The sequence below is a fragment of the Sphaeramia orbicularis genome, chromosome 12, assembly GCF_902148855.1.
Source record: "Sphaeramia orbicularis chromosome 12, fSphaOr1.1, whole genome shotgun sequence".
Lineage (NCBI taxonomy): Eukaryota > Metazoa > Chordata > Actinopteri > Kurtiformes > Apogonidae > Sphaeramia > Sphaeramia orbicularis.
In genome coordinates, this window is record NC_043968.1 from 36,170,771 (window position 1) to 36,187,375 (window position 16,605).

General features: G+C 41.6%; 1 protein-coding gene across 1 annotated transcript in view; it reads right to left on the reverse strand.

Annotated features, from left to right (window-relative positions):
- Window positions 1-16,299, reverse strand: part of celf2 (cugbp, Elav-like family member 2) — a 249,899-nt gene extending 233,600 nt beyond the window's left edge. Inside the window, exon 1 of the mRNA XM_030148793.1 lies at window positions 16,095-16,299. Coding sequence (XP_030004653.1) covers window positions 16,095-16,147 — 53 coding nt within the window. The 5' untranslated portion in view covers window positions 16,148-16,299. The remainder of the gene's footprint in view (window positions 1-16,094) is intronic.
- Window positions 16,300-16,605: the final 306 nt, after the last annotated feature.

Consider the following 16,605-nt stretch of genomic DNA (forward strand, 5'->3'; position numbering starts at 1 on the left):
GAATGAAGTTATGTAAGTTAAAAACAGACAGGGCAAGAGTCTGTTGATACATGAGAATCACATTAGGCCAATCACATCTTGTTCCACTTCTTTCTCATGCAGCTGGTGCGATGAGGAAGACAGGCCGGCTTAGAGAGCAGAGTTGTCTGCGACGGAACCAGGGAAGTAAAATGAGAGGTAAAAGACAGGCGAGCTAAGGTTATTTCAACTTTGAAGAACCGTTTCCAGCGGTCAGTCTTTAAGAAGGAGAATCTCTACTGAAACCCCAACAAAAACTAAACAGGAATGTTCGGAAAGGGACGGTTATCTGTGGCAAGGCATAAAGGGAATTTGCGTGGGAGCTAAAGTCCAGCTGTGCTGACTGCCGTTTTGTGTTGGTTAGAGATTTAAACAGCAGGAAACTCCATGCATAGAAGCCCATGCAGCTCAGTATGAATGTACAATAAGCCTATACTTGCAGGCTAACAGCCAACACGAAACAAGGATTAAACAGCACTTCGTCTTCGCTCTTCTTTAATAGGGTTCAAGAGAATGAGACTAAGAGAGCTGCAATTGACCTACGATAACCCCAGCACTTCATGGCCTCTCTTCTTGTCTTGAAAATTAAACTTGATTAACCTCGGAGGACCAAAACATCATATAGTTAAATAGAAAACTTTTCTGACCACTGCATGTGATTCTTTTACAGGGGTCGAATGGGTAAGGCTGCAAACGTCAGATTATTGATTTATAACTGTTCTCAGAGCAGTGACGGTATGTTTTAGCTGTAAACTGTAGATTTATGATTCTGCCAAATACCCTTGGACAGATGTGAACAGTTGAGAATTAGCACCTGCCCATGCATTCCTGCTTTAAGACAGAGAGGCCACTGTATAGCACTGTATAGCAATAGCACATATGGTACTTCTGTCATAGAATTAGATACAAAAATGGAGCCAGCAGCTCACCAGTAAACTTACAGATGGTCACAAAGGGAACAGCTGAGTTAGATAATTGTGCAGTGCAGCTTTTTTGTCTGATGTCCACTTTCAATGCAGAGTTCACCACAGAAACAGGACCTTTGGGTTGGCTCCAAAAACTCTTGGTTCCCACTCATGTTGGCCCTCTCTCTAAAATACTAAATCAGTCATTTTTATCCAGGACTCATGTCTTTTATTGGGAAGTTCTAATAAGTAATTTGGTGGTCCATCTTTAAATCTGTGTCTATTAATGAGCAAACGAAAGCTTTGTCTGCGGTATCAGACTTTGTATAACGAGTGTGTATGAAAGTTTGCTCGCTTGTCAAATCTAACTTTCAGAGTTGAGGTATATTTAGAAAAACACATTTTTCTTTGACAACTTGACTGTATTTATGGTTAATATGTGCCATTAACAAGACTGTAAAATTACTTTATCACATAATTCTTAATAGTTTACTATTTTACCAAGTTAGCATTAGCTCACCTCTGATCCCTCAGGCTCCCATACTTCTGCCCTCTTTGTCCAAATATGGTCACTTCTGGCTAACACAGTAATGGCCAAATCCCTAACTATAGGTTACAAAATGGACAATAGCATTAAAAATGTAAAGGTCCATGGAAAACAACTGGGATTTTTTAGGATTGTAATATCAATGGCCAAAATACTTCTTTTTGGTGAAAGAGTAAAAATGCAAATTCCTACCTCAATAAACATAGACGTTCATCTTAGTAACATTGTGCAAACTACAAAAACAAACCTCTCATTTACAAAGAAATCAATTTGCTATAGTCTTGCTTGCCCAAAATGTTTGTACATCTAAGTCTAAGAACAAGACTTCCATCCTGGCAGCTGCAGACACGAGATGGGCATGGCTCAAATGTGGATGTGGAGTGTGAATGGCTGTGAGCTGGAGGGCAGTCTTAACTGCTTCTCTATTACAACTCATTGTCTTCCCTGTGTAGTCACTTCAGTCGGCTCAACCTGAGAACTGTGTGAATTGGCAGCACTAGGATGTCATCCATCAATTCAACATGGAGGACCCTGGAGGGGCCTTGTGTGAAGAAATGGGAAGTCTATCTATCTATCTATCTATCTATCTATCTGTCTGTCTGTCTGTCTGTCTGTCTGTCTGTGTGCCATTGATCACATCTGTAGCTACTGATTTTCCTTGACAGGTTCCGATGGAGTGTGTTGTAATCAGCAGTGGGATCTTGGTTGATGACCTTGTCAACAAGACCTTCACCTTGTCCATGGTTTGCTATCTCTGTTTAACGTGGCAGCACTGAGCTCACAGCACTAGTCTTCTCCACAGCCCTCTCCATCCAGAAGAGCTTTAATCTCCCACTGGGCCTCTGGGCGACCCATCCAATACACATTTGCATACATCTGCATATTTCCCATTAGGCTCCACTTGTTGCCTTTTCATGGAAAACTCGTATATGGTGATGATTACCCTCGACGGTAATGGTCCCATCTTTCTCTGCCTCTTTCCGTCTTTCTTTTCACCCTAACTTTTTCATCACCTTTTGATCCTTTGTTTTAGTTCCACTGTCTCTCTTTCTTTCTCTGCCATAGCTGCAATCAGAAGTCAGTATGGAGGTCTGATCCGGAGACAAAGGCAAAAGCTCCCAGTTAGATCAGCTGCGTAAGCTACAGTAAACCATCTGGGGCCAGTGACAGCCTCCGGCCTGAGACAACACAATAACACAAGAAATGAATTCAGCACACAATGACCACGACTGAACCAGACTAATTAGATTAATATGTGATCAACTATTCAATTAGGCCCATTCAGCGACAGAGCTCTAGAGGTATAGATACATGCAAATGAGATGAGTGAACACAAACCGCAGAAAAATGTCACAAGAGAAGGAAACTGACAAAACGTGTTAACTCCACACATTCATTCACTCAGTGAATAGATCCCATGCAGCCATATCAAACCTCCTATAGCAGGAATGTGTATTTGACTGACAGGTCAGCAACAACATAATGTTTTCTAGGCTACAGTTTCATCGCATTTAGTGCATTAAAACCACTGACCTCTCATTTTCCAGCACAATTCAGTGGATCTTTAACCTGAGCACTGGTCTGAAGAGTAAGAATCACTGAAAAATGGGTGATTTTACGCATCTATAGGAATTAAGCATGTGAAAGAAATGAATGCACGTGTAAACAGTTCCATGCCAGATGAAAGGGCAAAGAAATTTTCAAAAACATTGCTGTATCTGTAGGCCTATGTTTTGGCCTTTTGTCCACACACCATAAAAACTTGGATCACTCAAAACTGGACTGTGAAAAAAGAAAACAGCAAACATATTGTCCAGTATCAGTGTTGACTTTTTACTAAACAGTACAACAAACTAGAAAAAAAAAAGTGTGGACAAAGCCTAAATTACAATTTTTAGCGCCAACTATTGGAAGACAGTTTGTCAGTTCAAAAAAGAAAAAAAAAAAATACAAGATTTTATCTACTATTATTATCAGGATGTCCAATACTATCAAATGTGCATTAAAGAAGGTTCTATTCACAAAAAGCTCAGCATCACCTTTCTCCGGCTGCTTAATTTTCTGCAGGGTGCTAATCAAGCGCTTGTCTCTGCTCATGAATTTAGAAGGAAACCTCGAGCATTTAAATGTGTATTTAATTGCGTTGGTTGTGGAAGCATCGTTAAGTAAAAGCTGAGAAATACATTTCTTAATGCGACTTAGTGATGCCCAGCAAATCAAAGACCATCAAGCGAATTAATGAGGGTGAGCGGCGAGCGCATTAAGAGTAGAGACGAAGCGCCTCCATAAACAAATACATATCTCTCAACTAGACAGCAGGAACAAAGGGATAATGTGGACGACGTAATAAATAGACTTCCTTGTCAATAGCCATGGTACGCTATCCATTCCAGCACAATTTACCCCACTTTAATAGAGTAAATACACACAGACACACACCTTTTCTTCAGCTATGTTTTTAAAAGGTAGACAGATGCTTCTTTAGTGGCGTTCCTTTGCTCCTGTGAATAGAACTGAGAAAGCTTCTAAAGAAGAAGAGAGGAGCGGGCAGGAGGTGGGGGAGGCGGCGGCGGTGGTGGTGGTGGTGGTGGTGGTGGTGGTGGGGGGACAGAGATGAAAAAGAGGAGAACTAGAAATATGAAACCTTCCTGGTTATTAAAAGCTGTCTTGCGAGGGCAGCGCTCCTGTCGTTAAGTACTCTTTCAATTATTAACGGTGCCGCCGCTTTCATCCACTGGTGTGTGAATGCCAATACAGCCCCAACACACACTTTTACCGCCTGCCTTCTTCTCTTTTCTTCTTGGTAACAGGCAAACAGACACACACACACTCTAGGTATTCAGCTGTAATTGTTACAGAGCTGGTGAGAGGACAGGTCAGTAGTGAGAATTATTATATAAAACCGGATGTTTTGAGACTGTCTGAGGGCTCTACAGCATGAGCAGATGGCCAGAGACAAAGAAAATACATTTATCATAAAGTGGAAAATGTAATGACACAATCATTGGAGCATATTTTAAACCTAAGAAGACTGGCCTCTGGGGGGAGCTGCAGGTATACACTGATGCTAACGGTGCTCAGGTCAGGCCAGATTTGGGACATTTTTCTCAACTGTCAAGTGCCCGTCAAGCTTCGGCAATAAAGGAGAGGAGATAAGGACAGAGATTTCAGATAGTTGGGATTGAGCCGTGAGCAATAAGAGAGGAGCAGGAAGCTTTTAGGGTGTTATCCTGCCTCTCTGTTCGCAGCTCCAAATGTTCCTGTGCCTCTGATGAGACGGGCTCATATGACAGATTATCAGCACAAATGCTGCTTGAGGGAAAGCTGGCACAGGGGGAGATCCAGACACAACACAGTCAGATATATAGCTGTGTATGTTGGATGGTGAGCAGGGTGTCGGAAAGGAAAGAGAAATAGATGGCCTTTGGTACAATGGCAGAATCATACTGATGTAGCCACTGGACAAATGCAGTAAGGTGTTTTCTACAATGACAAAAACAGGACGTCACTCACATAATCATGATCTTATGTTCCTCTGTGGAATATCATCAAAGGTTCCACAATCCATAAAAGTAAAAAATGTAATTTGTTTTTACAAAGCATGAGTTCCACTAAGTTTACAATTAACAAGAAAAGCCATGTGCTCAGGTTGTGAATGAATGAAAAAGTGGGTTAATAGGTTGTTAACATTTATTATGTGTTAACTATTGAGTAGAAGTCATATAATATTCCCTAACAGACTGTTCATGAAAATGTAGCAACAGTCATTTATAATTCAACTGGCAAGACAGTTTGATCAGCAGCTTTACAAGAGTCCAGTTTTAGCCTCAACTTCAGAAGCAGGTCTTAATTTCCTAAATCAGCTGTTAGGACCTGCCTTCTGGGTTTGAAGATACAAACACCAACTCAGAGACATTCTGTACATCAGGTCATCTCTGCTAATAACTGAATCTTCAAAACTTTAATCGCGCTGATGAAAATAATCTGTCAGCGTAAAATGATCGACATTTTGAAAAGTTAAACTGGTTGAACATTGCGAACGTGCTTCTACCTGCTTTAAGAGAAATTACTTCACACTGACTTTTTGCTGTGAGTTTTAATTGTGGAGTTGCTCAAATAAAATTGGAAGGATGGGCGTCACGTCTTGATGTGGGTCCATTCTTTGGCCACTTAGAGAACACATTTTGTTTTAAAGTGAGGTCCAGTCATTCTGCCCATTGAAACTTAGAGCAGGGAATGTTAGACTGACAGGGAGCACTGCTTATCGACCATGGCCGGGCGTGTTTCCACTCTAGAGATGGGACGCGAGGCACCGGGGCGTGCTGACGACCATCCCCTGAGACTTCTGTCCAATTACAGCTCAAAATGAGCCAGGAGAGCGCCGAGATTGGGCTGGGCGCACCAAGGTGATGATGGAACGAGGGAGGGAGTTGAGAGATGAAAAGTAAGGGGGGGGCAAGGATATGAGTAGCACTTGAAATTAATGGGGCAGGGAGGAGCGCGACTCCCAGGGGCGAGCAGAGGGCCCGCTGATGACATTAACTCCGCCCTCAAGCAGCCATTAGGGGGTGAGAGGTTCCAGTAATCTCAGGGCGCTAAAAAAAATGGGGCTTATAAGGTTCCCCAGAATGCTGTGATGCTGTGGGGCTGAGCTGATGCTGGAACATGGGCTGTGGTGATATACAGTGAGTTAACTGTGCATGACATTATTAGAGGATGCCAGGCACTGCTGATGCTCAACACAACTCTGTAATCTCTGAAGCATGATCCCATAACTAAACTGAAAAATATCAGATGGCAATCCAGATTTAATTCACACCCGTGTCACGTAAAAAAAATGACAAATTGAAAGATTTCAGCAAAGATTTTAATAGGTGCCGGCGTTCACAGGGCTTTTATTTGAAATGTCATATTTGGACGACTCTGCTCCAAGAGCTATTAAGCAGAAATGTGTTCGTCTATAAAAGAGCTCTTCTGTGTGTGATTGCCATTTAATAGCCGGCCATACGTTTATGCTCCAGTCTTGCTTTAATGTTGCAGTGCACTAGGGACAGAGAGCGAGCATCAGGAAAAAACCCAAGGCCTGGAAATATCTCGTCCAAATTACCGTCATCTTCCAAAGCACTGCGTCGAGGGGATGAGATGAAATGTTGTCATGGAGCTCATTGCCTGCACATTCAGAGTGTTTGGCCGTAACCTACTGTATGACACAGAAAGGAATAACACGCTTGATAAATCTATTTTGATTACACAGCCAATGCAAAATTGTTTCATACATGAGTAAGTACCTCTCTAAGGTTCTAATCTATACACATTCATTTTCTACATTGGTATTGATACACCTCTTCATGTATATTTTAGTGACGTCTTCCCCTTTTGTAAACCCCTAAGACTGCATAAAGATTCCACTTTTCCAATACAGCACTGGCATAGTTAAATCCATCTGCTCATATTAAACACAATACAAAAATAACTTGCTATCAGTTCAATCCTATCATTAACAAAGTGGCACAGACAAGTGCACTTGTATTCTCTGTTTTACACACAAAGAAAACATGACAGTCACAGGGAGGGAGAGGGAGAGAAGGAGAGGAAGAGGAACACATGTAAAGTTTTTGTCGGGAGTCAGCGATGCTTTTAATACATACAGTCACATCAATGGCACATTAAGACTGTGTAACCACGGCAACAGACACCAGGATTATGTCAAAGAGAGGCACACAAAAGATGCTTCGGAGTGGCAACACAGTCCTGAGAGAGAAGAAAAGAAAGAAAAAAAAAAAAGAAATGCTCTAAGTTGGAAGAATGACAGAAATAATAGACAAAAATAAGTGAGGTTTCAAGAAATAAAAGCTTATACAAAGGGCTACAAGGGAGGGATCTGCAACTCAGACCGAGTTACTGTAGTTGTAGTAATCACATTGTTAATACAACAAGCAGGTCCCAACAAAACAAGCCTTTAACCATAAACTAAAACCACTTTTGGGTCAAGGCGGGGCTATGAAAGACTCAATAAATACTATCATTAGTGTTTTTGTATCTGATGTATTTATGCATGTCCTCAAAATAACTGACAACAAACTCCACAGGAAGAGGTCAGGTTTCAGAATCTAACTTTATGTGTGTGTGTCTGTGTCTTTCAACACTCAGTCAGTATGAGATGCAATGACCATGATGGCTCCAGGGCTGTTTTCTTCGGTCATCTGACTATGAGCAGAACATTAAGCAACAGTCCACTCCCATAAAGCACACACTGTTTCTGCAGCTGCAGTAACACTGTCTGTCTCCTCCTACTTTTTTCCCAACTCATCTTTTCTACTTTTCTCCCCTCGACATTTCCATCTTGATCCATTTTTTTGTTTTCTACAAGAGTGAAAGTGAGCCACATCATGCAGAAGTAAGAGTTTATTTTTCCAAACATGACTGGTAGAAAACTTTTCCATTAAGTTGTTTTGGGGGAAAAAAATCAAGGGATCTTACCTTCAAACTGAGACCTTAAAGCTAATAAATAAAGTACTTTATATTTAATTAATCGTGGAGGTCACTTTTGAACGCATTTTTCTTCTTTTGGAACTATCACTGAACCAACAAACTGTAACAAACTATCCTTCTGATTTCATAAAAGTAAAAAAAAAAAAAAAAAAAAAAGAAGAAGATATTTTTAGCAAGGTAACTTGAAAGAGCAATAAATTATTTAAAAAATAATACGTTTTACCTTGGAGAAAAGAGAGTGCAGCTCACATGGCTATGGGCCAGTGAATCAGTACATAGGTAAAAAAGAAAACCCTGATGAGGACGTTCACGTGTCACAATGACAGATTTTGTAATATGACTTCTGCTTTATCACTTCCTCCATGGACTAGAAAAGTCATTGGATGACTTTGTGGAACGGTGCTAAAGTAGGTGATGACTTATTGACTAAACAAATGAAACAGTCAGAGCAAAACGTAGGACTCCCAGCAGATCAGAGCCAATTATTAGTCAAAGATAAACTGCTGATTCAATATGATACAGTATTTGTACAGCACTATCAAGAACAAGAAGTGTTCATTTTGATTTTGTAAGATGGTCACTGCCTCGCTTTCACACAAACAGACGACTCAAAGTCTGGAGCAAATCAGCTTTGAGCTGTTACATCATACAGTATTCCCGTTAAATGGACTCCACCCTGCAGCGCTGTTCCCCTTTCTTATAATGCGTATGTGATCTCCTTTATAAAATATGCTATATGTAAGAGTTGCTTCAGTCTCATGTTTTTTACTCTTCTAGTTCTTCTATTCTCAGGCACATACTGTACAGTCAGAGACTATTGGATCTAAATGACTGTTCTATCTGGATCAACACTTACCTGAAAGGACAGGCTTTTGTACCAGCCCACAATAAAAACTTCCTATTGTACAATTTTTACACATGTTTAACTTCATTGTTTTCACTCAAAAAAACATTTGACGTCTAGATTTCTACATAGATGTCCATCAGTTTTATGTTGCTGCTTTTGCTGTTCTTAAGTTTAACAGTACTTGGTTAGTATTAATGAAAGATATCAGGGCTTGGTTATATGCAGAAAAAAACAAGTTTTCCTATTCCCAATCAAAATGGGTTAGTTGCTGAAACCTAACACCCCACATGAATCAGGATGTGAGCTTCAGTCTCTGGTGACTAAGACCTGAATTCTGGAAAATCCACCGTCCACTTCAACCACCTTCTGCCTAATGAAGACCAGTGAAGAAGTTCTACCAACCATTATTAGTTAATACATTAAAATGTAAATAATACACGTATTAAGAAGTGTTGATATGATGTTCATAAATGTAATGGTAACATACAGAAACACATTTTTTTCTGGCAGTGAGTTGTTTACATAGAGGAGAGAGAAATCCTGAATGCCTTCATCGTGAATACATTTCATTGACTATATAAAGTTTATTGCTCAAATGATCAATACGCCATCGGTTATCAATGGATCAGTTTGGCAGACTGTGTTGAACGTGTTACTAAAAACCAGTCAATTTGTGTTGACAGTGATCATGTGATAAATGCAGCTGTCAGCGCTCGGCAGTTAATCAGATAAGCTTCCTGCTCTGGTCTGTCCGCACAGTGAAAGGAAAAAAAAAAAAAAAACTAAATAAATAAAAAAGCACTCCCTCTCTTTTTGTGTTCTCTTGAGCTTGTTCTATTTTTTCTTCCCCCTTTTCCCTCCTTCTGCAACACTCCAGGGTCACCATCTGCATGGCAACACTCGCAGCGTGACACTTCCATAACCCGGGAGAAGGAAGGGAGGGACACAGCGCCGACCCCTCTCTCTCTATTCACAGGCCACCCATAATTCATTAGCTCCCCCTCTCATCCTCTATATATTTTTCTCACTCTGCAGTGTGACCGATGTGGGTTTCTGAAAGCTTGTTCAGATATTTCCTGGAATGAACCTGCTGACAGTCGATATTTTGTATCACCATTCAGCATGTTTAAATTTCACCATTTTCATGCCAAAGCTCATTCAGAAAAAGCTATTTTTTAAACCATGGAACAATAAAATTTCCTGTTGAAGCCAAAAATAGTCTTCATATTTCATAGTATAATCAATTAAAGATAATCCCATCCATCATGTCAATGACGGGAAAGTTTTACTCTAAAGGAAATGTAAAAAGGACAGGTACTTTTTGCTAACCTATTCTTACATTATTTGAACCCACAGTCAGAGTTCGATCTGACACACTTCTGATCTGACCTGTCACAGTGATCCTTCCAAATTCCAACTCTCCCCATGATTGGATAGTTTTTCATTTGCCTTCTGCTCATACATACTCTGTTTTCCATCAGTCACACACACAAAAAAAATGTTTATTTCCTTTTTTATTATTTTCACCGGGCACAGTGCCAACGTCGCCCCCCTCCCCCAACGCTCTCCTCCCCCTCCTTAACCCACTCTGCTAGGCTTTCCTTTTCACTTGCGAGGAAATGCTGTTTATTTATTGAGAAAAGATGCATTTTCTCCTCTCATCTGCCCTGCTTTCCTGTCTTTCACCCTACGGTTACAGGATTGTAGAAAATCACGGTGAAAATGTAAAATAAAAGTGGGACAGAGGGGTGTGAGGGATGTGAAGACAGGTGAAGGAGAGCCCGTCCTGTACTTCATAGGTCTCTTAAACCGTACGATACAGCGACTTTTGTGTGTCAGTGGGTGGGAAACACTCACAGGTTTAAAGTTGCTTTATGGGTCTGGCTGTCATACACACAAAGGCAGCCCCTTTGAGAATAAAGCCATAATACAGTACAGCACTAAAATACAGCCAGAGGGAATGATTACTGTATTTGTGTGTGCATAAGAGTGTATGTGTGTGTTTTTGTGAGTGTATGCGTATAATGGAGAGGGAGAAAGCATAAGCAGGAGAGTTAGAGGCAGAGTGCCATGCTCCAGGTGGTGCATTATTAAACAGATTTGTCACTTTGGGCCAATGGTGTTAAGTGTGTTAAGTGTGTGCGTGTGTGTGTGTGCAGGTGCTAATGTTTAGGTTGTGGTGAGATGTTTGAAGTGAATGAATGAAAGAAAAAAATAATGTTGTATGTGTTGAAACAACAAGGGAGATAAAAGACGGAGAAAGATGAAAAAAGACAGACAGGTATCTCATTGTGAATTTTATATGTATTTGATATATATTACACCTTATGCTCACTGATTATACAGTGGTTATGTTATGTGTGTGCACGCCTACACACACACACACACACACACACTTACTCCCAATTCCCTGTGGCTGCTGTTGACAGGACTGATCTCTGCTGAGAAAACCATGTCACTCAACGATGCTTGTTTTAGTCAAAAATAACATTACAGACGCAAAATGTGTCATCAAATGAGACCTTCACACCTCATACGACACACACATTAAAAAGCTGAGGATGATGCAAACAACGACTGATATCTAGTGTTAAAGACAGATACCATTTTCATCAACATCGATGGTAGAGACACTATGACGTCGGTGTTGAACTGCCTGATTTGCCGTACAGTGTCGGTAGTTACTCTGTATTTGACCGTAATTATCTATTGACTGTTTGTTACTAATTGACAACAGATGACGAACAGCCTCGTTGGCCATCTTTGCCTCATGTAATATTCCGTTGAATAATAAGCACCGTCCCTGTCAGACAAAGCAATAAAATGAAATTCATATTTAAAACTTTACTTTTTGGCATTCTTCCCTATTACCGGTTCTGGATAATTTGACAAAAGAACATCAAACTTTTTAGCCAAACTGTCTTTCTTAATAACACACATCCAGACATGTCTCATCTATATGGCGCTCTTTCCTTCTCTCTTTTAATTTACAGTCTTGTTCTAGCTCCTCTGTAGCTTTTCCAGTTCTTTTCCTGCTCTGTCATCTTTCCCCTGTCTCTTTTGTGTTTTGTGGTGCTCTCTTGCCTCGACTATGTAATTATCGCTTGCTGATTCCAGGGGGTTTGGAGGAATTCAGCCCTCCCTCTCTTTCTCCTTCCGCCCGCCCCGTCCGCCTCCGTCACTTGGATGCTGAATGCTATATTGTTCTCGACTGCTACAAAGCTTTGACTGACAGCGGTAGGAAGCAAAGATTGAATTTTGCATCCTCCCCAAACCCTCCGACCCTCCCTTCAACTACTGTCACTTTGATTTACACTTGTCATCGGCATTGTAAAGAGAAGGATGCATAAAACCATTATTATAATGTCCTGACCACAATTATCACTCAAACACCATTCAAAATCCCTTCTTTATTATACCAAGAAGCACACTGTGGATGTTAAATCCCTAAAGTTACGCCAATAAAAATGTAATCTAAGTGAGTTAAATTGGTGAATTAGCAGTCCGTGTACCTGTTCGTTGCTATCAGCTTCCAATTCCTGTTTCTAAATCTTCTCCCACATTCAAGCAAAACATCGTTCTCTCCATGACCAACAAACAATGCTCCTGAAAGAGTCTATCTATTGTGTTTCCACTTAGCCGACGTGCTTCAGAAACCTGAAATGCACCTCTGAAAAAAGACACTTCAAATGACACATGACAGCGTCATTACCCAACACATGTCAAATTCCTCTGCAACACCGGTACAAACAGAAGAAATCGGGACTGTGTCTAAGACTTGATGGAAAAACACGACAGAAAGACAGAGCAAAAATTGCAAAATAGATCAAGGAATGAGTTCATCTGAAACAAGAAGGATTCATATATTTCTAAATGATCTTACAACAGCTGCACTGACCTGCAAACTGTCAAATTTAATGTTCAAATATTGAGCCCAAGTATATAAAGCATTAAGAAATGTTTTCTAACCCTTTAGTTAAAACCAGTATAATCCTGAAGAGAGAAAAGGCCTGGGTTAGAGATAAAGCACCACACACTCTCACACACTCTCACACACTCACACACACACACACACACACACTATCAAAGGGGATTTAAAGATTCACACAGTGGTCTTGGTAATTAGGCAGATGGATTTGTGCCTCTCCTCTCGGTCCGGCGGGATATACAGCGACACATAATGCAAGCCGACGAACTCTTTAAGTGGATTAATTAAAACCAACACAGCCAGGTCAAAGGTCAAGCCCTCTTTACTGTCAACCTCCCCGCTTTCCCCTCCCACCTCACACCTGCGCGAGGCAAAGCATTTCGATGATTGGGCTCCGACTGAAACAGACCCAGAAGCGTATGATTAGGGAAGACTCAGCGGCACAGTCACAATGGTAGTTTTTTTTAAAAATCATACTAAGCTTGAAAATGAAGATATGTTGTCGTATTAGAAATGAAACCTGTTTTCCCATCTTAGTGTCTAGTGTGGTAATTTTCCTCTCACACTTTAACTTCAACAATTCAACAACATTCAACAACAACGTAACCAGACGGTAAGAGAATAAAATCCGGAGCTCTCCTCTTTCTCCAACCTAATTGAATACAGAACACACCTCGCCTTCGCCGTGTGCGTGTTTGGGAGCTGGATGTAATCAGATGGAATTAATATGCATGCTGTTTCTCATTATGGAATAACTGAACTGCACTTCAGAGATGTGACATGCACGGTGAGAGGCACGGATGGATTTCTAACAGCCATGCACTGCGCTCTCTCTAGAACTCAGTGTGTGTCTGTGTGTAGACTATTACAGTTTATAAGATAGAAGAGATGGCAAATGCAGACAAGAAAACACACCCTGCTGCTGATCAGATAAAACACACACGCACATGCTTGCTTTAACACATGCATGCACACACATTTGTCACTTGCATTAACTCCTTATTGCATTTTAACGAAATCAAATTCCACAGAGCTGCATTAATCAGTTAATTGTGCTAATATGCATATCACGCTGCCTAACTGCATTACAGAAGTGAGGTTTCATCTTTCAACTTCATCAATAGTCTTCTTTATATTTCTAAAATCTTGGTGAGTGCAGCACCTTTTGGATGCGAAAGCGCTGCCGACGCACAACCACAACTCCCAAAATACTGATATGAGCTGCGTTTGTTGCGTGTTAAAATTTAGAAAACGGTTATTCCACTCAATCAATGCGTGTTCCTTTTTCACTTCCCTTTATTCAACAGCGTCAAGTGCCGACAATAACAACAACAGCTCCGGCTTGTTAATGGTATGTGAATGGTAGGAGTCTGTGTGTGTGTGTGTGTGTGTGCATCAAGTATGTGTTTGAGCGTGACAGAGGTTCGTCTCATTAGGGAGAAATTTACATGGAGAAAGGTACTGAGGTGCTTCATTATCATAGATGATTGAGAAGTGCATATGTAGGCGTGAGTGCTCGTTTGGGTAACAGAGTTGGTGGAAGTGTGTGTTTGTGTGTCTATGTGTGAGACCTGGAGAGAGTGTGAGCAATGAGCCGGCGGTAAGCTGGTCTTTATTGAGGTATGTGTCGTCTTTGGAGATGGACAGCTGCGCCTGCCTCTAATCTGGAAGAACAAAGATTTAATAAAGAGAAGAGACGTGGGGGGGAAAGGGGAGATAAACACTCCTCTGCCCTTCATATTCGTCTTTTGCTTCCATTTTTCCCCAATAACGAGTCAATCCTCACTCTGAAACTGCGCTTATCTAAAAAATATTGCATAATTCAGAAAGAGAGTTCACATTTCACCTTTGTTCAAACTTATTCATCGTTCTAAAATTACCTAAAAGTGATATTTTTAATGCTACCAAGAGAGTCGTCCCCGTTCAGCAAATAGAGGAGAGTGTGTGTCCACAGAGAAGGTGTCTACCATGGCTATTTATGAGTGTGTGTGTGTGTGTGTGTGTGTGTATGCATGTGTGTGTTTCGGGTCAGTTGCATGTCCTATTTCTCAGTCTGGACGGTCATCACTGGCTGTTTGGAAATGACATCATATTGCCCCCCCCTTTTCCTGTCCATCAGCAGTTCAGTGAAATATGCCTGCTCTACATTACTCCACTCATTTTCTATTTTGGATTTGCAGATAATGATAGTGGGATGGAGGGCACTGGGGTGGGGGTGGGGTGGGGGGGGGGGGGGGGGGGGTATAAAATGATAAAAGAGGGGAGAGGCAGCATTAAAAGAATAATTTGAGGGTCTTGAGGGTTCTGTCTCCTCTCTCTATTTCTAAAATAGAATTTGCGATAGTCCCCGCCGCTGCCGTGGAGTCTGTCGAGGGAATAATGACTTATTTATCAAATGGTTGAAATATTCAGGGACAAGGCCTTTAAAATTCCAGCTTTTAAATTCATAGGCTCCTCTGCTTAAAGACAGTGAATGTATTCGGAGTGATTTCCAGATCTGTCCTGCCTATGAGCCTAACAGTTGTTTGACAGAAAAGGAGGGAGTGCTCATTCGGAGCAAGGTGAATCACAAGAGTTTCACCTTTGACCTCATGGAAGCGCCACTGACTGAATCTTATTTGAATGTGTTTCTCCAAAAAAGTAAATGGGTCTTTTTTGCTGAAGCAGCTTTGATAACATGTTTTGTAGCTCTGGAGATAAAATTAAATGTTTTCTAAACGCACTCTGTTGCAGGCAATCAGCCATGAGTAAATGTTTCAAGATACATTCCTCAAGGGGCGTACTTTTTCTGGCAGCGCGTGCAGCTCTTCAACATTTGGAGGGACTAAATCAGCATGGGGTGGGTGGGTGGGTTGGAGTGGGGTGGGGTGGGGGGTTGTAGGAAGGAGGGGGAGTAAGGGGAGGGGGGATGTGTGATGGTGATGAGTGTTATTCTCACTGCTTCGCTGGCTATGGACAAAGTTTGGAGATGATGGTGGTGATGATGAAGCGCTGTGCAGGGCAGCGTCTGGGGTTAATGACATGTACGCGGATAGGGAGCAGCTTCCATGCGTCAGACTCATGACAGAGCACACAGGAGAAGAGGGAGAGGAGCTCACAAAGTACAAACAGCGCTCTATTCGGCGCAAATGTCTGGCCAAACGGCGCAATCCGTGCGTAATTACGCACCGCAGCGGCACCGGAACAAGGGCAGTGAAAGCAGCGCACCCCCTGCCTGCGCCGTGTCCCACCCTTATTTTCTCCACAACATCATCGCACTTCTGTCTTTCTCCTCTCTCTCTCTCTCTCTCTCTCTCTCTCTCTGCTATCACCCTGTTCGCAATGGCGAGGCTGTCGACAAACTGGCCGGGCGCTTACCTTAACACGTTCCAGCTTTTCAGAGGGTCCAGGTCTGAAATTATAGAAACCATGGTCGAGTGGCTGGGCAGCACCGGGAGAGGGAGGGGGTGCGGCAGAAAAGATCGAAAGAAAAAGCGGCGCAAAGGCTGTAAACTCCGTCTGCGAATGACAGCGATTGCTCGGATGCAACCCGTCCTGGTTGTTCAGTGGGTGATGAGCGCTGTCACAGCTCTCTCTCTCTCTCTCTCTCTCTCTCTCTCTCTCTCTCTCTCTCTCTCTACCTCCGCCCCCTCTTGTACCAAGCCTGCGCTTTGCAGACGCGTCGCCGAGCTTCCTCCGATCTTTCACAGAAACACTGTTGCTGGAAATGTAAAGATGAGCAAAAGACAACTCTAACCCATACTGACACTCATTCACCTTTATGTAAATATATTTAAAAAAAAAAAAAAAAAAAAAAAAAAAAAAAACTACAGGGGGCAAATTAATTCATGCATTAAAAAAAAAGTGCATACTGCAAAAAAAAATATTC